Genomic DNA, 23,480 nt, shown 5'->3' with positions numbered 1-23,480 from the left:
GTACCAATATCAACAAGTCAACAGAGATGATCTTACCTGATGTCCACGCCTTCCTTTTTCTCCCTTAGGGCCTTGGATGAAACTATCTGCTCCAGGATCCCCCTGAGAAAAGAAAAGGTTGCTTACCTCAAATGGACAGAAAAGATAGGAAAAGAAATTACAGGAAGTATGATTTTTTAAAGGCATCAAAGTGTACCTTTTTAATTGTCTGATTTTGCTTAGAAATCCCAAATACCCAATGCAATTAAAGTTGCAAACTCTTTAAGAACCCAAATGTTCTATAAGATGGATCTCCTCACAAATCTCTTATTTGTTGCAATGCTAAGACAGGCTGAACAGATGCCTCATTAATGAATAATTAATTGCTCTCTGACTTTGTGTCTAAGCAAACTGTTTATAAGGCCCTGGATTAAAGCACTCACAGGATCTCCCCTTAACCCAGGCTCTCCACGCTTTCCAGGTGGTCCAGGTGGTCCCGTCAAGCCCTGAAATCACAGGGGGAAAAATGTGTCACATTAAAAGATCATCTATTGCCCAAAGGAAAGAGAACATTAAGAGGCAAAATGAGAATCACATTAAAAGAGCAATTTAGTACTTGAACTTTAAAGCATTTGCTGCCCAAGAGGTGAGGAGGAGATGAAGAAAAGAACATACTTTTACTGGAAGTCTCTGATATATGTGGCCCTAGGTATGCATGACCTCACCCTAGGGATGTGAACCCTTACAACTCAGGAATTACATACCGCATGCAAGGAACCTAAGGCTCAGCAAAGTTGGACCCAGTTGTCCCTACCACCAAATTCCTAATCTTTCCACATCCCCCTGATACTCTTACACAGAAACACACATGAGAAGAAGAAGGTGGTCTCTACCACAAACGTGGGCAGCACTGGCACAGCAAGATCTCATGAAAAAGAGGCAAATGAGAGAAAAATGCTTCTGGAGCTCCTACTCTAGAAGGGGAACCAGTGAAGTGAAGCAATTTGCCATAAGACTATGACATGATAAACAAATGGTTGCTTCTCTTAAAATCTGTGGTTACTGGTACTCTCTCTGGGTAGTAGTTCCTACAGAGCCACGGCGTCAGGGAGAGCCCCCACCCCAGGAACCTTCCTCAAATGGGGTTGTGTGCCTGGTTCTAGAGGGTATATGCCACACTCTGAGGACAGTGGAGTGGGACCCATCTCTGAGATATGGTTCTCAGACACACAGGGAATGGAATGTTCTCTAGGCTCTAAAAACAGCCACCTCATAATGTTACTCCTCCTTACCTCTTTCCTGGCCTCATATAATGGTAAAAGGGAGTTAGTTAATTCTAAATTCCAACCCTACTGTCCAATTTACTAGCTAGGTGAATTTTTTGACTTCTCTAAGATGCAATGTTCTCATTTGTGAAACAGATATACCCATTTTATCAAGCTGTTATAGAGATTAAATGGAATAATAAATTAAAATGCTGAATACAGAGGCTGGCATTTGGTTCTTATCACGATGTGCCCAACTTCCAGTCTTTCCTTTTTCTGACCCAGAAAATCCCAAATCCCTCACCATGGCACTACATTGACTCCAACTTGCCCTTCCAGACTTTCTTCCCACTCTTTTTTTTTAAGTTTATTTATTTTTGACAGAGAAAGAAATAGCATGCATGAGCTAGGGAGGGGCAGAGAGAGAGGGAGACACAGAATACAAAGTAGGCTCCAGGCTCTGAGCTGTCAGCACAGAGCCTGATGCGGGGCTCGAACCCATGAGCCATGAGATCACAACCTGGGTCAAAGTCAGATGCTTAACGACTGAGCCACCCAGGCCCCCCTCTTCCCACTCTTTATACCTTTTATCTCACCCTCCACTCCTGTGGACTTGGAATCATTATTTGTCCGAACTCACACTGAGCTCCGCTAACTCTAAGCCTTTCCTTTTTCTTTGCCTGGAATTGCGTGTCTTAACAGGGCTGTGTGTCTCCCTCACAGAGGTCTATGAAAAATGCCTTGATTTCCTGTACTCCCTGGAATGCCAGGGTCCTCTCCTGCCTTGGGCACCATGATCAATTACCACAGGACCTTAGTATGGAAGGCTGATCTCTTGCCCCCTTCCCTCCTCCTTTACCATCTGGTTGTTACCCATCTTTCAAATTTCATGCCATCCTCACTCCCTTGATGAAGCCTTCCTGAATACACAGTCTGGATCAGATCCCCGTCATTTATCTGTCCTTTACATCCTTATCTCAGCCATAACCTTACAGCTACTTTGTGATTATTTCATTAATATCTTTCATTCCTCACAGAGGCCAGTTTTGAGGTACAGAACCCATGCCTGTCTTGTTCCCCATTCTAAAATCATACCTGGATTACAATAGATAGATACTCAGCAAATTTTTATTATTGTTCAGATGAAGAAATGCCGCTCTAGTTCAGATTCTTCTCCAAGTCACTATACTCCCATTGATTCTTTATTTACACCATTCTTACAACCTTTATCTTATCCTATCTTGGATTATAGTTCTTCCTGTACAAATCTTATCTCCTATACTGTGAATAAGCTCTTTGTTGGTCACAACCATGACTTATTTATCTTTGAACCCTTCTTTGTATCTAGCAAAACACTCTACAGGTAGGAAGACTTTGACAGGTGTTTGTAGAATTTAACTAAATTCAATGGAAGCTGAAGGCTCTCCAGTCTTGAAAGAAATGTGGTGTCCCCCACCTTCTCTAAAATCGAATCCACAAATTGCACGTTATCGATTAAACCTCCCTCAATAAAGAAACATTTCTTGTGACTCCCTGCTTTACTTTTTGGGAAATCAATCCACACCTTGGGGTAAAAGTATTACTCTAATTGCATGAGGGGTCCCCAAAATAAAAAAAAGAACAAAAGTAAATAAAATTTACCTCCCCCCCCCCTTATCTAATCCAATCAATCGACAGATGCTGAATATAACAGTTCTGAGATGAATCCTTCAGACTGGATTTCATAATCTCTTAGTAATGTCTGCAGTGGGCATAGGGATCTGCTTTCCCTTGCATAGAAATATAATTACCAGCACGAGGCAGTGAATAGTCCCTGTCAAGCAGATAGTGCAAATAATGTACATGAGAAGGATGTAGAGAAAGGAGAGAGCAAGCACTACAGGCTGACATGGTCAAGGAGGGTGTCCTGAGGAGGAAAGAGAGGAGCTGGAAATTGGAGAAAAACTGATATTCAAATAAGCCCTGAAGACGGAGGCAGGGAAAAACCACTCCAGGATGGGGTGCCTGGGACGAGCTAAGACACAGGGGTGGGCATGCACAAGAAATCTTCAGGGTACAATGAGTAGTACAATCTGATTGGGAAGGACCCTTCTGGACTTAGAGTAATGAAGGTCATGGCTGAGAGGCCTGGGGTGTGGGACTGGATCACTGGTGACAGGGAGTTTTGCAAAGCCCATGAGGTAGGATGCAGTGATTACTGTTCCAAAGTCTAAGTAACTGGATTTTTATCACTCATTTCACTAGCAGCACAGGAGGGTCTCAACTAAAGACTCCAAAAAGATAATATTTATTGCCCTTTAACTCCCGATCTAGAACTTAAACCATTAGAGGATTCTTTCCCAGAACTTAAACATAAACTATCAAGGTCAGTTTATGCAATAGAAATATGAGAGAAGAATAATTCTCACACTTTACCCGATTTCCTCTATTTCCTTTTTCTCCAGATGACCCCGGGGCTCCACGATTACCCTAGAAAAAGAAATATACAAAGAAGCTTTGTATATCAGGTCACAGTGGGAACTTTTTCCATGTAGTTTCACATTCTAGCCAAGAGCAGAAAGGTTACCACTCTCCTTGTATGAGACAGACTAGATGCCCTGAAAAATCCTCCCTTTGAAAATCATATAAAATTCCATATAGCAAAGTTTAAAATATTTTATATACATTAATGAGCTGATAAAGAACAAGAGAAAGTCTTAGAGTTCAGAGTAAAGGGAAAGTAGAAATCCAGAGAAGTAATAGCCATTGGCCATCCTGAGGAGCTCTAGTCACTCTGTGAGTTAAGGAAAAACCAAAATCTCATCATTTACTTTAAAGTGATCTCAGGAGGAAGTGCCCAAGTACGTGACAGAAGCAAATAACCTCAATTCAGGCCTTAAAGACTTCTCACAGCTGAAGTTCAATCAAAAATGAGTTTAAATCAAAAGTCACCATACACATGAGGGAGACACCATGGCAGCGAAGCCAGTAGAAACCACAGGCAACAAAATCAGACTTGCAATGACCGTAGCTGTTGGAATTATCATATGCAGAATATAAGATAAGTATTTTTAATACATTTAAATAGGTAAAAAAAAGAATGAGTAAAATAACAAGCAACTGTTAGAGAGAGAGAGAGAGAGACCAAGCAGAACTGAGAAAGATAGAACTTCTTGAAGTGAAAATCAGAATAAATGAAATTAAAAATCCAATGGACAGGTTAAATGATATATTAGACACAAGTGACATAAGGATTAATGAACTTGAAACTGAAGAAAGTGTTCAGAATGCAGCACAGGAAGACAAACAACACATGAAAGGGAGATTAAGAGACATGAGGACAAATTTCTTCCAAAAAGAGGTAATAGAGAAAATGGGAAGGATAAAAACTTCAAAGTAAGAATTTGTTAAGGAGTTTCCAAAAACGATAGAAGGCACAAATGCTCAGATTAAAAAACCTAACAAGTCCCAAGCAGTATAAATAAAAAGAAACCCACACCTGGACACATCATATTGAAACTACAGAACACTAGGGGCGCCTGGGTGGCGCAGTCGGTTAAGCGTCTGACTTCAGCCAGGTCACAATCTCGCGGTCCGGGAGTTTGAGCCCCGCGTCGGGCTCTGGGCTGATGGCTCAGAGCCTGGAGCCTGTTTCCGATTCTGTGTCTCCCTCTCTCTCTGCCCCTCCCCCGTTCATGCTCTGCCTCTCTCTGTCCCCAAAATAAATAAACGTTGAAAAAAAAAAATTTAAGAAACTACAGAACACTAGAAAGAAGGGGGAAATTTTTTTTAATTCACATCCAAGCTACTTAACATATGATTTCAGGAATAGAATTTAGTGATTCATCACTTGCATATGACATCCAGTCCTCATCCCAACAAGCGTCCTCCCTAATGCCCCTTGCCCATTTAGCCCATCCCCCCACCCAACACCCCCTCCAGCAACCCTCAGTTTGTTCTCTGTATTTAAGAGTCTCTTATACTCTGTCTCCCTTTCTGTTTTTATCTTATTTTTGCTTCCCCTAGAAGGGGAAATTTTTAAAGCAATATAATATTTTTTGTTAAGACTGCTGACAAAGGAACAATAATTAGTTTGACAAATAACTTCTTAACAGCAATAATGAAAGACAGAAGACAACAGAAGCCAGAAGACTATGAAAGGACATTTTCTAAGTGCCAAAAGAAAGTCATTATTTCCCCAAGAACTATCTTACAAGCAAAATTGTAAAACAAAGAGATTTTTAGAGAAACAAAAACCAAAGTTTATAAACTTCATCAAAGGAAATTCCAGAAGTGGTACCTTAGGCAAAAGACACAGGATCTTTCGTGTTCTTTTGAAGGCATCAGTGAAAGTAACAAATAAGGGTAAAGCTAGATGAGCAATGACTAAATAAAATAATAACAACAACTAATTGGTAGACTTGAACAAAACTAAATGGAAACAAAATACTGAACAATAATATGTATTACAGAAGGCAGTTGATTAGAGCTAAGTTTCTAAGGTCCTTATATTCTGAGGATAAGGAAAAATAATAGATTGACTTAAGACTTTGTTGAGTATGCATGCTAACGTTTCTAGGCTATATCGGGGAAAATATAAATAGAGAGTATAAATGCCAAACTAGTAGAGGGAGAAACATAGAATGAGAAACTTTCTATACCTGTTCCCCATCCAAGCCATCAGCGCCTTGGTCACCAGGATCTCCCTGTGGAGCAAAGGAAGATAAACTATTGAAGAAAAGAGGACCAGGGGTACATGACTACTGCTTTGATGTTGATATCCTTGCTAATATTTTTTTTTAGTCGGTAGAAGAGTCTAGACCTTCCGAAATGACATTTATATGCTGCATTCACATACTAAAAAACAATGATTATACACTGTTTTCCCTGACAGTTTTAAGTGCTAAAGGGGGAAAAAAAAGATAAAAAAAAAAAAGAAACTCAAAATTCAAATGTGTATAAAGACTTCTTTTTTCCACTTTTGCACTGGGAACAAGTAGTCACTCTTTCAAAAGACTGGATAAAACATTTCCCACTGGTTGTCTACATGTTAAATATGGTCCGGGGCACCTGGGTAGCTCAGTCATTAAGCATTTGACTTTGGCTCAGGTCATGATCTCACAGTTTGTGAGTTCAAGCCCCACATTGGGCTGTGTGCTGACATCCCAGAGCCTGGGGGCTGCTTCGGATTCTGGGTCTCCCTGTCTCTCTGCTCCTTCCCCCTTGTGCTCTGTCTCCCTCCCTCACTCAAAAATAAACATTTAAAAAATTTTAAAGATGGTCCTTTTGTCATTGACTTTTTTTATTTTAAAAAGACAGACAAATATGCCTGAATTAATTCGCATAATGGAAACTTAGAAGAGCCCAGATTAAGGAGGAATTAAATGGGAGTGCATCCACATGCATGCATTTGGGGAAACTTACAATAAGGAAAGTCCTTAAGAACTGATAAATTGATGCTAACTGGATAAGACTAAACACTGGCCGTGGTGTGGTGACATCTCCTCAAATATTCCATCACTTCCAACTCGTGGGCCCTTCGCTTTACTGACTATTTCAGAATGACAGTTAACATATTTATTAAAAAGCATTTTTTGAAAAAAAAAAAAAAGTCCAGAGTTTTGCCAGCCAAATAAAATGCATATTATGCATGTGGAATAGTTGATTCATTCCTACCATCCGCATGAGGAAATCAAGTTTCAGGCACTTTGTTTTTAATATGAAAATTATCGTCAAATTGGTTTCCATACAACACCCAGTGCTCATCCCAACAGGTGCCCTCCTCAATACCCATCACCCACCCTCTCCTCCCTCCCACCCCGCATCAACCCTCAGATTGTTCTCAGTTTTTAAGAGTCTTTTATGTTTTGGCTCCCTTTCTCTCTTTTTTTTGCCTTCCCCTCCCCCATGGGTTTCTGTTAAGTTTCTCAGGATCCACATAAGAGTGAAAACATATGGTATCTGTCTTTCTCTGTATGGCTTATTTCACTTAGCATAACACTCTCCAGTTCCATCCACGTTGCTACAAAGGGCCGTATTTCATTCTTTCTCATTGCCACATAGTACTCCATTGTGTATATAAACCACAATTTCTTTATCCATTCATCGGTTGATGGACATTTAGGCTGTTTCCATAATTTGGCTATTGTTAAAAGTGCTGCTATAAACATTGGGGTACAAGTGCCCCTATGCATCAGCACTCCTGTATCCCTTGGGTAAATTCCTAGCAGTGCTATTGCTGGGTCATAGGGTAGATCTATTTTTAATTTTTTGAGGAACCTCCACACTGTTTTCCAGAGCGGCTGCACCAGTTTGCATTCCCACCAACGGTGCAAGAGGGTTCCCGTTTCTCCACATCCTCTCCAGCATCTGTAGTCTCCTGATTTGTTCATTTTGGCCACTCTGACTGGCGTGAGGTGATATCTGAGTGTGGTTTTGATTTGTATTTCCCTGATGAGGAGCAACGTTGAGCATCTTTTCATGTCAGGCACTTTTTTTAAACCAAAAGACAGCTGAGTTAGTGCATGAAAATAAGCACACCAAACTCTCATACTAAAATTATGCAATGTATTTGCCACAAGCCACATGGGTGAATCTGTGGTACCAGGAGATAGGAGTAAAGTTCTGTCAGCCCTTGTCTGTCTTGTCCATCACTTTGTAACCACTCTCAACAATAATGTGGGGAACAGAATGGGTACCTACAAAAATATTTCTTGAGTGCACGAATGAGCAAATGGATACTTTGCTTCTGAATCTGAATGTAAAGTCATTCCCTTATTGTGCAGCTCCTTTCCTACCAACCCTGTCCTGGCGTCCATCTCCCATTTGATACTCAGCTTGACCAGACTCCTCCCTGCCACACCTTGAATTCAGGACCAACTCTCCCAGAGCATATGATGAATATGGTAGCTCAATTGTTATAGAGTTAGCAGGGCATGAAAATTATATACGTCCCTGCCTTAAATATGAAATACATACCTGACAAATAGCCATTTACTGGCATAGCAGTTTGGCTGTTAATATCATCTGACATATCCCCTTGTCAGAAAGTTTGGAGGCTCACCTCACTCAAGCAAAGGAAAAGCAAGTGACCTGTTACTGTTTCCCACAGAAATTGCTCTCCCGTTTAAGAAGGGTAAGGAAGGTCACCTACCTTCTCTCCTGAAAATCCTCTTGCTCCCTAAAGTTAGGGGGAAAAAAATGAAAAGAATTGAGTTTGAATAAGATTTTTCTCTCTTAGGACACCATATATTCCCCAAATCCAAGAAAAGGCAATTAATTAGTAGATCAAAATGGAGATTTCGTCTCCAGCAACTACAATGCACATCATAGCACCTTGATTACTACTGCTCCCCTTTGAGTCTGACTTTGATAAAAATCACATTGGTAATTCCTCACATAGCAGGGGTGAGCAGGAAATGACAGCGACCTGCCGCTTATTAATAGAAGAATCATATTTTTTTCAAACAAAAGTGAGAGTACACCGGCTAACAAGCGTGAGAAGGCTTCCAGGAACAACCGCACAAATGAAATGAAAGAGTAACTTGTTAAAAGTGTACAGAATACGGTAACTTTGGTCAGAAAAATTCTCCATAGGACTCTGAGTTGTAGAGAAAATTTTCTGGCCTTCTTCAAGGAGATTCTCTAATCCTGGAAGGTGAAGAGACACTGACGACACCACTGAAAAGGGAGCCCCACCCATTATTGCTTTAGGCTTTAAAATTTCAGTATTCTCAAACCCCCTTCCAACCACCAGCACTATGTCTTTTCCTGAGGGCTTTTTTCTGGCACTGGAGCCTGTCCACACAAAAGACAAGCCAGAAGCACTGGGGAATTAATATCCACTGGGACCAGCTTGCAACTAATGCCTGATAGGATTTGGTGCATATATATCCCAGCTCTCTCACCGCTTGGATGGGGTAACATCGAGGTGCAAGTTCAACACTGGCTCACACAGTTCCTTAGCAGGACGAGGCTCTATCTACCCACAGTGGTGATCTAATTGAAACCATACCCTTCTTAGGCCACCCCCTTTCCCTAAATTCTCTCCTGTCTTGATAGTATTTACTGAGATCCCCTCCCTATGAACTATTTGCACTTGACGCCTTTTCTCAGGCTCTACTTCTGGGAAACCCTACACTGGGAAGGAGCTAAAATTCTATGTTGAAGAATTAAGATTTTCCTCAAACTCAAGGGATAAAGCCGGGATAGGGAAAGAATTCCACAGCTTTAGGTCCACACTCACCTTAGGTCCTCTCATACCCGGGCATCCTTCCTCACCTTGGGGTCCAGGAAGACCTTGGGGGCCTCTTTCTCCCTGTGGAATAAAAATACACACAGAAAGAGTCAAGCAACTATCTCTATCATCACCCAACTGATTCGAATCAGCAATAGTGACCGTCAGAATGACTAAAATATGGTGCTGTCCTTCCAATTACTTCTACATCCTCAAAGACCTGATCAGATCACCTGCAAGGTAATCAGAATGTTTATCTGTCAACTGCCCATATTGACAACCCCAAATCATACAAATCAGCCTTATCTATATTTTTGACCAATTCATTCAAGCCACTTTGAAATTCAAACAAAACAGAAGGTGTGTCTGAACACTGCCTTCAGGTAGCTAAAATTGGATAAAGGTTTCCTTGTGAGCCCTTGTGAGCCCACAAAGAATAAACCACTATTTAACTCTTTCTCTTCTAGGTGAAATCCTACCCATTCCTAAGGTATAGACCATACGTCACGTCCTCTTCTGAGACGATTTTTCTGTTACACTGTGTGTTATTACCTGTTTCTGTGTTTCCTGCTATATGGAGAGCTTCTAAGGAGACAAGGACTCACTTATTTATCTCTGGGTTTCCAGCCCTCAGGACATCCATTCCGAATTTGAAGAATGACTGCCTAAATTATATTAGTGAACATAATCTTTTGATCTAGGTATTGGATAGGGAAGAGAATGATAAATAGCATGCCTTTTTGCCAAATTAATTAATTATAAATTAGAAAGTACTGTATGGCCTGTGAGCTTTCATCAAAAGAGTCTACAAATATAATCTCACTTTGATTTAAAAATGTTAGATAACTTCACCACATAAGCTGCCCAGGACAGTAAAAGAGAACATGGTAAAGTGAGATACACTTTGGATCAAAAATGAAAAGGTCCCAGGTTCAAGTCCTAGTTCTGCTTCTAATTTGCTTTGTGAGCTTGGATGAGCACATGACTCTATGAATTACAATTTTCTCCATTTACAAAATATGGATCTGGGTAATACTGATTCTGCCCATTCACAGGATTGTTGTATTGCATGCATGAGATACTGTATTGAAAGTACTTCACAAGTCATATAGATTAGACACATGAGGTGTTTTATAATTAGATAGCAAGAGATGATGAGAAAAGCAGAGGTCTTGGCATCAGACAGACATGGATTTGGGCACATCGACAACCATCTCTGTCTGACCTTAAAAGTCACGCTCTCTGAGTTTTGAACTCTACATCCATAAAATAAAGGTATTAGCACTTATCTGGAGGTTGTGAGAAAGACTAAACGTCATAATGTGTATAAAATGCCGAATGCAAAACCTAACGCACAGTAGATGCCAAGTCAATGTCTATTCTCCCCCTTCTTCCTAGCTATCCACATTTTTAGGTTCAATGTATGGTGTTTACGTTTCATCTGGACAATCTAATTTTAACATATCCACTTACAATATTGCACTATATAGTCTTATCAGTCATGAATAATTGGTTGTTGCCTTTATCAGAAAATAGTTACCTACAAAACAAATGTCCCTAACAAAGCAGGGACACAAAGGGAAAATTCTTAAAATTTATTCTTAACAAAACAAAATAAAACAAAACACGCTAAGGATAGCTATCATCAAAAACAAAAACAAAACAAAAAAAAACACAAGTGTTGGAGAGGATGTGAAGAAACTGGAACCCTTATGCACCGTTAGTGGGGCTATAAGAGTGCAGCTGCCATGGAAAACATACAGTAGTCTCTCAAAAAAGCGAAAAACAGAATTACCGTATGATCTCCCAATTCCACTCCTGGGTATATACCCCCAAAGAATTGGAAGCTGTGTCTCAAAGAGATATTTGCACACCCATATTCATAGCAGCATTATTCACGACAGCCGTAAGGCGAAAGCAACCCAAGTGTCCATTAACAGATAAACAGAAAAACAAAACGTAGCATATCCATGCAATGGGATAGTACTCAGCCTTAGAAAGGAAGGAGATTCTGACAGGCTGCAACACGAATGAATCTTAAGGATATCATGCCAAACGAAATGAGCTAAAAATACAAATACTGTTTGCTCCCACTTTATAAGGACCTAGCGGGGCCAAATTCATACAGACAGAAAGTAGAATGGTGTTCGTCAGAGGCTAGCGGGGAGGGGCTCATGGGGACAGAGTTTCAGTTTTGCAAGATGAAAAGAGTTCTGGGGATGCACGGTGGTTTGCACAACAGCATGACTGGACTTAATACCACCGACTTGTACACTTGAAAATGGTTAAGATGACAAGTGTTATGTATATTTTGCCACGACTAAACACTTACAAGGAAATTGTGAAGAAAAAGCAAAAAGCTGACTCTTATGACTTCTACTCACAGTTCCTAAAGTTTCAGTTGCCGTGCATTCATGATCAGGTATGTGTTTGCCCAAAATTATTCCTCAGAGAAAGAGTATTCTTAAACTTGAATTTTCACAAAGTCTTCACAAAGATTCTCATATTTCAAAGTACTTTCTCCATTGCTTCACTTTGAACAGCATAGTAGTGACACCCAGTCAGTGTTAAGATATTTCTAGGATCCCTATGGATGTCACCTACCAGATCAGTTAAAAAAGAAAAACAAAGGAAGTAAAGAAATCTAACAGAGATTACTTATTCATCATATTTGAAAGTGAGACCTCGCAATTTCGGACGTTAGAAGCCATGCAAACGAGATTTTTAAAAATCACTTTTCTAAGCAATAGAATTCATGATTACACTGTGGAGACCATAAAGATATTCCCACAAGAAAAATGAGGCACTGGGCTTTTGAAGCTAAAACTGAAATTTGCAATGACAGCCTTTATAAACAGGCTTAAAAAGTGGTTTATCTTAAATAACTTAGATAGAAGTGAACACAACAGACTCTAGAAAACCAGATAAGACAGTCATAAAAGAGACTCTAGGAGTGCTGCAAAAACTGATATAGAAACTCCGTGGGAAGAATTTTTAATGATCTGAGAAAATATGAGAAAGAGAGAAAAAGCAGAATTTCTTACATCATTTTACATAATGAAAGACTTTAAAGTATGTGTATAGCTAAATAAGTTAAATGTTTTAAGTAGACACTTGCCACCTATGTTCCTCAAAGTTCATATATTCTAATTGAGCAAAAGCATTTTTTCGGATGTTCTCATGAGAAAACAGGAATTGCCTTATAATGAGCACATATGTCTAATGGTTTCGAAGATAAAATTTGGGCTTACTGTGTTTTTCATTCAGATACTAAGCTCTATCCTGCTTAAAAATCGATCCCTCATTTGTTCACAGTAGTTGTTTAAAGCTATCAACTATAGCCACGATTTCGTGGAAAGAATAACGTCATCAAAAGCTGTGCTGAAAGCTGTTCAAATGCTAGGCTAGCTCAAGTTATTTTATGAGAAATGAGAATAACAGTAATATCTTATAGATGAAATGAGGAAATGTATATAAAATGTTTAGCCACGCATCTGGCACATATGAGGTTCTCAACGAATGTTAGCTGGTTTTGTTGCTGCTGAAGTTACATAGCTGTTCTTGGGGACCCTAGATAATCTGACTAATTCGATATGTAAGGCTTTGGTATGTAACCAATGCATATTTAAACCACCACCTCATACTAGGTACATTTTGAAAATATATAGAATTTACATACGAGTCTGGCAGATGGTATTTTCCAAAGATGACCACAACAAAATCTCAGGGCTCTTTTGGATATGACCTTGCCACTCCCGCAACAAGAGAAAGGATCTATCTAATCCCCACCCCACCCCCATCCCTCTTGAATCTGGTCTGGGGTAAGGGACTTGCTTGCACCTAATAGAATGAGGCAGAAAAGTTACCACTTGACTTCTGAGGCTCCCTCAGAAGGCTTGAGCTTCAGCCTTGATCTCCTGGAATGCTCCCTCTCAGGATGGAACCTCCTTGGTGGGTGCTCCCTCTTAGAACCAGCCACCATACCTGTCCTTGGACCACCATTGTCCATCCTTCTGCCATCCCAGCCAAGCTCCAGAGCATTGGAGGGGAAGTCATCTCTGCAGGGGTCATCCAGCTGCCCAGTCAGCCCAGCTGAGACCTCAGGCACCTAGCAGAGAGCCATCCGCTCTTTCCTTTTCAGCTTCCCCACCCACAGAGTCCATGGATGTAATAAAATGATTGTTGTTTTACACCACTGGGTTTTTTTTTTTTTGAGGGGGGTGTTGTGGAAAGAGGAGTAATAGATAAGTGGAACAACGAATTAACTATTTGTCATTATATACTTTCAATTTGAATCTACAAATTATAGCCCCATTTTGGAACCTGCCATCTGCAAAGAGCCGTCTTGGCCATTGAGCAGACCAGTGTGACCTGCTTTGGGGGGAAACAATATTAAAAGCCATTCAGAGGACAACATATTCTGTCACCTTCTCTCGTGAGAAATGCAGTAAAAAGAAAATGGCACCTACTAGAGCCATATATACCACACATGGCTACTGAGCACTTGCAATGTGTCTAGTCCAAACTGAGATGGTCTGTAGGTATAAGATACACACAGGATTTCAAAGACAGTATATTTTAAGAAGTAAGATCTCATTGGGGCGCCTGGGTGGCTCAGTCGGTTAGACACCTGACTTCGGCTCAGGTCATGATCTCACGGTTCGTGGGTTCAAGGCCCGCATCAAGCTCTGTGCTGACAGCTCAGATCCGGGAGCCTGCTTCAGATTCTGTGTCTCCCTCTCTCTCTGGCTCTCCCCCATTCATGCTCTGTCCCTCTGTCTCTCAAAAATAAATAAACATTAAAAAGTAAATCTCATCAATTTTTATATTAATTACCTGTTGAAATAATTATATTTTGGATAGACTGGATTAAATAAAATATATTATTAAAATTAACTTCAGTTATTTATTTTTATTGTCTTTAAAATAATTACTATGAAATTTTAAATGTATAAAATTATGTATATCGCTCACACTATATTCTTAGCTCTGTACTAGAGTCTTTATAAACCATCTTTGTTTTAGGATGTTAACAGAGCAGAGAAGGGGGACAAAATTGCCTCTTACTCTACACAGACAAGGGCTTGTTTATATCTTATTTGTCTGAAATTGGTGTCAATGACACTAATCAGTTGGTCAGGCCCTAAATTATTGTCTTAAATTTAGCCAGACTCATTGAACCACAGGCCAAGCAGAAAAAATAAAATAACATTTGGGGTGCCTGGATGGTTCAGTCGATTGAGCACTGGACTCCCGATTTCGAGTCAGGTTATGATCCCAAGGTAGTGGGATCGAGCCCTACATTGAGCTCCATGCTGAGCCTGCTTAAGATTCTCTCACTCTGCCCTTCTCCCTTGCTCATGCTCTTTCTCTCTCTTTCTCTCTCTCTCAGATATACGTACATATATATTTTTCAAAACTAACACTTAAAGAACGTTTAAAACATCATAAAAATGGGGAAAAAAATATTTTCACCATACGTGAACAAAATTGCAAAAATCCACAGCCCACATTTCTGAATGTATTTCTAACATCTAAGACTAATTACTGAGGCAAATTAAAGAGAGAAAAGTCAAGCAGTTCTCCAACAAATATAATCAAAGAAATGAATCAGCTTATATAGGTCTCAGCAGCTGCATTTCTTTTCTTAATTTCTGTTGATTTTCCAAGTTCCAGCAGCCTAAATGTTTAGAACAATAAAACAATATGAAACTCTAACTGGGCAATAAGAACACTAATGCTTGACTATCCCAGCAAGTTGAAATGTATGGTCCAAGGACACTTCAGGCCCCCAACACCCTTTGGGAGGGGGTGCTCAGAAAGTTAAAACTACTTTCCTAATTACACAAAGATGCTATTTTATTTTCTTACTCTTATTCTCTCCGAAGTGTACAGCAGAGTTTTTAAGAAACCACAAACCAAGTGATATCAAAACAGACTGAACACAGACGCAGGCATATGAATCCAGCTGTCTTCTAAGAAGCAGGACGTTGAAACCATGTAAAAACAATGCCACACCTCTCACGCACTTACTTCGTTTTGGAAAATGTAGTTATTCTTCACAAAGGAAGAGGTCACTTATAGTAAGGGCTTGTTTTTCTTTGGGGGGAATAAAATAAATAAATAATTTAAAATTCTGGCAGTTTTGATTTCTACCATGGTAATGATCAATAGACAGAAACTACATCAACAAAAGTTCTTTGAGGTCCTTCGAGAGTTTCCTGGGACCGAAAGTTTGAGAACCAGTGGTGTATACAAATCAACCTTAAAATAGATACCTGTGGTAAAGGGGTTTTCCACAATTTGAAATTAACTGAAACCTATGGCATCCCAACATCCTTTTGATGTTTACACGGTGTAATAAAGACGGTCCCTACCACATTCCAGTCCCTTAGCCAACAATTCTCTCTATAGTATGCATTTTTCTCCACATCGAATCACGTGACAGCTAACTTTCCCGTGCCCAAGGATATAGGCAGGGTTATGTGCAAACTATTTGTGGGTAACTACAACTCTATCACCTTTTCGACCACCCAGGAGGCATCCGAGTGATCTTGTTACAAGAATGGCCTTGATTCTCATTATATTTTTTCAAACTACTTACCAACATTGCGATCTCATTGATACTAACAAAGTGCCTGCAATTTAGCTCAAAATTAACAACTACTATTATATACATACTCATCAGGCACAGACCACATTTTAAGTTACCTCAAATTCAGATTAAAATGACCACACTTCATCACTAAACACCTGCTGGAGGCTGTCCCCCTAACATTTGTTATAACAAACGGTTATTTTCATGAAGATATTTTTAAACCCATTTTAAATGGTATAGATGAGAAAAAAACTCATGGCTCAAGTGCAGTTAAGTGTTTCTAATATTTGACCCATTTTACCATATGCCTTCCAAGAAAAAAAATCAGATTCAGTACTTACATGTCCCCCTTCCTCACCAGGATGACCGGGCAACCCGTCAGCACCCTTCTTTCCCTGAGAAAAAAAGAAATCAAAAGAAGTAACTTGGATTCTAAATTCTTCCCTCAAAGCCAAAGGACATAAGAATTGTTACTAACAGATACCCTTGTCTCATGGAGTTGACATGATATCGGGAATCTACTAAACATTGAGCACAGTGTGTAAAGACATACAGAAACAAGTATTTCTGGCCTGTCTTGAATATCTGTTTTTCTTAAGAGTTGGCACATCAACCGACTTTTATTTTTCTAAAATACTTTTTAAGCCATTTTATCATGAAAATCCAAGCCAAAGCTAACTTCTAGCTAAATGTTTGAGGAACACTGTTACTCTTAAAGAGGCCTTTGACCTTGTTCTACAAAAAGTCAGTAAGCAAAGGTGTTACTGCCCTATTGCTTATGAGAAATGGTTATTTCTGTATGACTCAGATGTTTAGTCTCTTCCTCGCTCTCTTTTTTACTTCTTCTGAGATAACTAAACACATAAACTATTTCCTCTCAAGGAAGTTTGGCTTGCCATTTATAGCCAGATGTGCTTATTTGATTGAAAAACTGGGCAATAAGATATAGGAGCTGTATTCTCTTTGGGCTCAACAAAGACATGAATGTCGATGCAACCAACCAATCACTGACTTCTTAAGACAGAAAGAGCAGAGAAGTCAACTATTCAAAGCATTCCCATCTTTGGCCTGTGAGGCAGAGTCCTTGAGATGCAAAACAAAACAAAACAAAAAAACATATGTCAAGAGGTTCCCAAGCTTGATTTCCTAATTCTCCAGTCTGATACCTAAGAACAACACAAGGGGGAAAAATCTAGTAGTAGGGAATAACTATAATTTTTCTTTAAAAGTAATCATATACTTTATACTCTTCTAAATCACGATTGACCTGCAAAGTCAGTAAGAGCTCATTCCAACAACCTCACAAAATATCTTCCAAAGAGGGAATGTAAAAAGATGGGCAAAGTCAATGGGTTTAACTCAATCTTACAGGAGGATTTGTGATTATCCCATCATAAAGCTGTCATTTGTGGGCGAGGGAACCTCGTAGATAAACGAGGACCATTTTTAATGAGATTTATTCTCCTTTAAAAGTGGGACACGTTAGGGGAGCCTGGGTGCCTCAGTCAATTAAGCGTCCAACTTTGCCCCAGGTTGTGATCTCAGTTCATGAGTCCGAGCCCCACATTGGGCTATCTGCTTGCAGCACAGAGCCCACTTCAGATCCTCTGTCCCCCACTTTCTCTGCCCCTCCCCCGCTCATGTGCACTCTCTCTCTCTTAAAAAAATAAACATTAAGGTAATTTTTTTAATAAAAAAAAAATTAAAGTGGGACATGGTAATTTTCTATCACTTCACCATGGAGTTAACAGGCAGATGCAAAATGACCACTACTGAACAAAGAAAGCAATTGTATCTTTCCTCAGTTTAATCCTCTAGAACAGAAGGTTAGTTAGCTCAGAGGGAAAGAAGTACTAACCACTGTAAAGAAGGCAGATGAGGCACAAGTGAAAATTCTGCAGACAAGCGAAAACTTCTGTGCAGCAGTAGAGGCTGTGAAATTTGTTTGTGAAATTTTTTGTCAAATAAATGTAAGGAGACAGCATAAGAGAGTGGAAAGAACGTGAGACTTGGAGTCAGGTGGACAAAGGGGCTTAAATCCCCAAATGCCTCTTCGTAAGAGTGTGACTTCGGGAAAGTAATGTTCCCTCTCTAAGCCTCTATTGCACACCCGTAAAAATAATATTCACCTCGAAGGTTTATTAAGAGGGTAGAATTAGCAAAGGTATGTTAAAGACAGAACACGGGGCCCGGTACCTAGCGGTGCTGAAACGTCACCTCTCTCCCCCCACCGTCCACGCCCAACAAACTCTCACCTTGTTCCCAGGGTTCCCACCAACACCCCGGTGCCCATCTTCTCCAAAACACTTTGTATATGTATTGCAGCATCTTCTTTCTGCAATTGTGTCCTGAGAAACAGAATTCACATAACGTGATTTTTTCCAACTGTGCTAACCTATGTCACATGATACACCAAAGAGACAAAATTCCCTCTGGGTTTTGCGGCGCCTGGGTGGCTCAGTCGGTTAACTGTCTGACTTCAGCTCAGGTCATGATCCCGTAGTTCGTGGGTTCAAGCCCCGCGTCAGGCTCTGTGCTGACGGCTCCAAGCCTGGAGCCTGCTTCAGAGTCTGTGTCTGCCTCGCTCTCTGCCCCTCCCCCGCTTGCATGCTGTGCGTGTCTCTCTCTCAAAAATAAATACACATTAATTTTTTTTAATTCCCTCTGCATTTTTTAAATTATTAGAATAAACAGACCTAGTGAAGGATGGGGTTAGAAAAAAAAAAATACTTACAAGTTGCTTCAGTAAGATGCTTGGGAGGGATTGCTGTGTGATGCTCAGAGGTTGATTGTATGAGAATCCTCTGCCAAATTCTAGCTCCTGGAGTTCTTCTAATTTATGCACACCTTCCAGGCCAATAATGAGGAGCCCAGAGAATCCTTCAAAATGCCAGCAGGTGGGAGATTTTACTTGTAGGTCTATTGACTGGTCTTTGTCCGGGCCCTAAATATGCATGCATCATCCCACCCTTTTCTCCAGCCTTCACCTGTCTTCTGTCAAACTGCATTTCTGACCAATGAAACATGAGCAGAAGTGACGTGTGTCACGCCCTGGGAGAAATTTTCAGAGCAGTGCATACATTGCCCCATTTCCTGCCCCCTGCCACAGGAACAGACCCTCTCTCAGCCTGAGTCCTCGAGTGATGAGAATGAGACACAAATTAGCGGTCATGAGGCATAAGATAAATACATTCTTGCTCCTTTAAGCCATTGGGATTTGAAGGTTGTTTATTATTGCAGCACGAACCTATCCTACTGATGAAGGCATTACAAAATCATCCGGCTTTGTCCACATGACAGAGAACCAACAGACAAGGATGCTTTTCAAACAGCTAGAAGTCACTGTTTGTAGTATTTCTGAACAAATATTTCTGTTAATATTTTGAGCAGCACATTCACACACACACATCAGCTTTTTGCTATCGTAAACAAACCACTTAACAATCCTGTGGTTAAAAGTTGTATACATAGGGGCGCCTGGGTGGCTCAGTCGGTTAAGCGTCCGACTTCGGCTCAGGTCATGATCTTGCGGTTTGTGAGCTCGAGCCCCGCGTCGGGCTCTGTGCTGACAGCTCAGAGCCTGGAGCCTGCTTTGCATTCTGTGTCTCCTCCTCTCTCTGCCTCTCCCATGCTCATGCTCTGTCTCTCTCTGTCTCTCAATAATAAGCAAACGTTAAAAAATTTTTTTTAAGTTGTATGCACAGTCTTAATCATTCCTTAAAATTTCTAGAAATGGAATGCGGATCTAGCATGTGGGCAAAGTTCGCTGTCTTTCATCCAAGATTTCAAATTCTCTTCCAGAAAATTTACTTTTAAAACTTCCTATGTAGTAAATTTAGTTGGAAGCAAGTTATCACAGAAAATATTCCAGCATAGTGTCGACCAATGGAAAGCATCATCTCAAGAGAAATACACTGAACATACTCTACCGAGGAGGGAGAAAGGTAGACGGAGCATGAGTTGCTGGTGGTTCATCTTGAGTTTGCTTTAGAGCTTTTGAGTGGCACCAAATGGGGACAGAACGGCAATTGCGCACAGCCGCGCAGGTGTTATTGCCCAAGCACACCCAGCTGAGGGAGCTGGTGGGCACTGAAATCCAGCCAGCACACCATTCATTAAGCCAGGCACCCAGGCACAGGGTCGCATACACCAGGAGCATTGGCATCTTTTTTTAATTTCACGAAGATGCCGTACAGACTAGTAGCAGCCCTTGGGGATGGTCAAAGAGGAAGAATTGGTGAGCAGAGGAGGAAGGGTGGGCAGTGGAAAAAACGAAGCCCAGCTCTAGGGTGATTCCAGAGTTTAGGAAAAAGAGACCCTTGTTAAGAAAACGCAAACAGCACTCAATTATCATGAAGTTGCACATTCAACCTTCAAAAGCAGATGCCAGGCTGATAATTGGCCAATCCTGTCTCAGTCAGAGAGACCCTTCCTTGATCGTTGTCAGGGTTATGGGATCCTGGGTTCTCACAGCCCTGAACGGCCCCTAATTCATACAAAGCATCACCCTTGTGGGCACTGAGCACCAACCACTCTATGGTTAGTCTATGGATGGCTTAACGGAATCCAGTGCCATCTGGAAATCTCAACGAGCATCTCAGTTCCTGCGGGAGGAACCCACCCAGGGTAACCACATGCACCACCTTTGCTGCGGAGGAGCCCAGACGTTTCCTTCAGTCTCTGGAGATCATCATCCAGTCCATCTGTAAACACTAAAAGGACCTGTTGTTGATGAGAGAAAGGAGGGCAGTGGGGAGGAGGGATGGAGTGAAAGGAAGGGGAGAGGGGAGAGGGAAGAAAGAAGAGGGAGAAAATGGGTGCTGAGGGTTGCACATTTTATAAAAATGCAAAGATAAGCTTAGCGTTTCTGGTTGTATCCAGCCCTTCACCCTGTTTTGTTTCACCCCTTCATTTATTTGTTACTTTATTACACATTCGTTTTTACTTCAGTCTCAAGACCCCCCACCAAAAAGAGAATTGGAACCAGCTCAACTTGTTCACTTAACTGTCTTGCAATATCCATCTTTACTGACACAAAAAAATACCAAAATTTTAATGCGTTTTTAATAATTAAAATGTGTTACCTTTACTCACAGAAAATTTTAATTTAAAAGTGAATTACATGTTTAAGAAATAAATCCACTGGCTGCATGATTGAAGGAAAAACTAAATGTAACTTTCAAAGTTTGGGGCTGTCATTTCCAAATAAACATCACGTAAGGTCTTTTCATCTCTACAGGCTTTAGCAGGTGTATAGTTCTTGGGCACCAGGAAGGGAAAACAACCAACAAGCCCTTAGTGAGTTACTAAAGACAGTTCAAAGTGCTGACTGGAAAATAATGGGCTCTACCCTACATGACAATGAGTGACCATAATGAGCTAATATCTTCCAAGTTGTCTTTGGAGTGAATTTGCATCATGGAAGAATCTGGATCACTAAACTGTGAGCAACTTGAGGGCAGGGATTTATCCTTTTATCCCTACTGGCATTATTTAGCACAGAGCTTCTTGGGCTTAGTGAGTATTTGTTGATTGAATGAAAACATATCCCTCGTTGGTCTTTACCGAATAAGACTATGGTTTTTCTCTATGTAGAATCTCCGGTGAAGGACAACTTATTGGCCTCAGTCACAAAAGCCCAATCCCTCCCACCCTGGCAATTGGCTCCATATTATGGATTCTCAGCCTTTATTACCTTCACTGTAGCAGAAGAGAGCTGGATAGCATTATCTCCCAAGGACTGCAAAAAATCCACATCCATATAGTTCCTCTTGGCAGCCTGATGAATTAAGAACGTCTGAATAATCTTATCACTATAATTTTTAAAGCCGGAGTCAAAAATAAGCTGGCCATTTGAGGCAGGGACCAAGTAGCGGAACATCACGTTGGGGCGACCAGGAGCCCTACAGCTGATGTTGGAAAGCTGGGCCATCTGTTGCATCAGCTCTGGCAGTAACCCTTGAAGCTTCTGCTGATCTTGCTTAATGGGACTGGAAATATCAATTCCTACGGACAAATCTATGTTGCATCCTTTGAAAGTGGAGGAGAAAAAAATCAAATTAGTCATCTCTAGATGCATGACCGGGCCCATAATATATCAGCCAACCCTGAAAGAAGAACCTGCAGCCAACCCACAGAATATAAGCTAAATAATGGTAGGGATTGTTTGATTTGGGGAGTGGTTTGTTACACAGCAAATCTAACTGATACAATATATAGTGTTTCATAGCTCTGTTCCTCTGCAGTTGCTATTCCCTTTACCTGAAGTGTCCTTTCTCATCTCCTCAACCCCAATCTGGTTAACCCATACATGTCCTTCAAGTTGTAGTTCAAGTGATCCCCTTCCCTAAAGCTCTGACTCATGTCTCCAGGTACTCAAGTTGACTTATTAAATACCCCTGCATGTCCACCGTTATTTTACTTGACCTTCTCTCCCACTAAACAAAGTTTTCTTCATAGTAAGAACTATGACATCTAACTTCCCCAATGCCTGATACAGACAGATGCTTATTAAATGTTTGACAAATGAATGAAGAAGGGAATATGAATGAGCCTTGAGTCTTCTTCCAGCACAAAACTGTACTATTTCCTTCTCCCCTCAAAGTTTTTTCCCTCATTCACCACTCACATGTATCCTTTATTTCAGGGAAGCATATTAGAAGAGATCAAAACTGACAATCACTCCCAATCTTCTGTTTCTTGTACCTAAAAATTGTTAAGCTCTTCTGGAAGAGAGCTAAAATTTGAAAACCCAGTGATCCTTCAGGCTATACCCACTCACTCACAGGTGAATAATAAAACCATGCACAGAATTCCAATGAGGCAAAAGTTGGTCATAGATGCACCTGGGTTAGAATGCGGACAAATAACTTAAAATGTAATTTATCAATAATAAAAGGGCCACTACCATTAACTACTTTTAGACAACAAGCATAACTTGCAATTTGTCCAGGACAAGCCAAGACACGTGGATATTTTCTCCTTAGTCCAGTGCACATTAGAGTATTTGGCTCAGAAGTTGTAAAAACAAAACTGCAGATTTTAGGAGGAAATTTGAGGAAAATAAATAAATACTGAACCCTTTACCAGTGAAAATGGTCATAAACAATATCTCAGGGATCTGAGATCCAGGGCTGAGCCATGAGTTTTCCATCCCCTAAATAATATACATCCATGCTAGCTGGCCAGATGTTTCCAGAAGTGCCAAGACACAAAATGCCTTTCTCCCCTCCTTTCATATAAAATATCTTGGTTTTGTTTTGACTTTTAAACCTCTAATTGAAATTCACCAAAAGGGATTTCCACAGATGTAAATCCCATTTCTACATTGGATCCAATTTCAGAAAAACAGAAATTTCCCTTTTGCAGTATGGTGTATTATTCCAACATTTCTAATTTACATTTTTTCCCAGGAACATTTCCA

At 40.5% G+C, this 23,480-nt stretch overlaps 1 protein-coding gene across 1 annotated transcript in view; it reads right to left on the bottom strand.

Moving 5' to 3' along the window:
- LOC124526037 (collagen alpha-4(VI) chain-like) overlaps positions 1–23,480 on the bottom strand; it is a 102,492-nt gene that overhangs the window by 58,242 nt on the left and 20,770 nt on the right. The window contains exons 7-17 of the mRNA XM_047098733.1: positions 21,753–22,087; positions 20,701–20,779; positions 18,792–18,937; positions 18,313–18,405; positions 16,399–16,452; positions 9,469–9,540; positions 8,377–8,403; positions 5,885–5,929; positions 3,660–3,713; positions 423–485; positions 37–102 (exon numbers count right to left, since the gene is read on the bottom strand). Of these exons, the coding sequence (XP_046954689.1) occupies positions 37–102; positions 423–485; positions 3,660–3,713; positions 5,885–5,929; positions 8,377–8,403; positions 9,469–9,540; positions 16,399–16,452; positions 18,313–18,405; positions 18,792–18,937; positions 20,701–20,779; positions 21,753–22,087 (1,034 nt within the window). The remainder of the gene's footprint in view (positions 1–36; positions 103–422; positions 486–3,659; positions 3,714–5,884; positions 5,930–8,376; positions 8,404–9,468; positions 9,541–16,398; positions 16,453–18,312; positions 18,406–18,791; positions 18,938–20,700; positions 20,780–21,752; positions 22,088–23,480) is intronic.

Source organism: Lynx rufus, unplaced genomic scaffold (genome assembly GCF_022079265.1).
Source record: "Lynx rufus isolate CCGP_SWC_20201006 ecotype Redwood Valley unplaced genomic scaffold, mLynRuf1.p SCAF_5, whole genome shotgun sequence".
Taxonomy (NCBI): Eukaryota; Metazoa; Chordata; class Mammalia; order Carnivora; family Felidae; genus Lynx; species Lynx rufus.
Note: the sequence above shows the minus strand (reverse complement) of the source record. Positions and strands in the feature narration are given on the sequence as shown.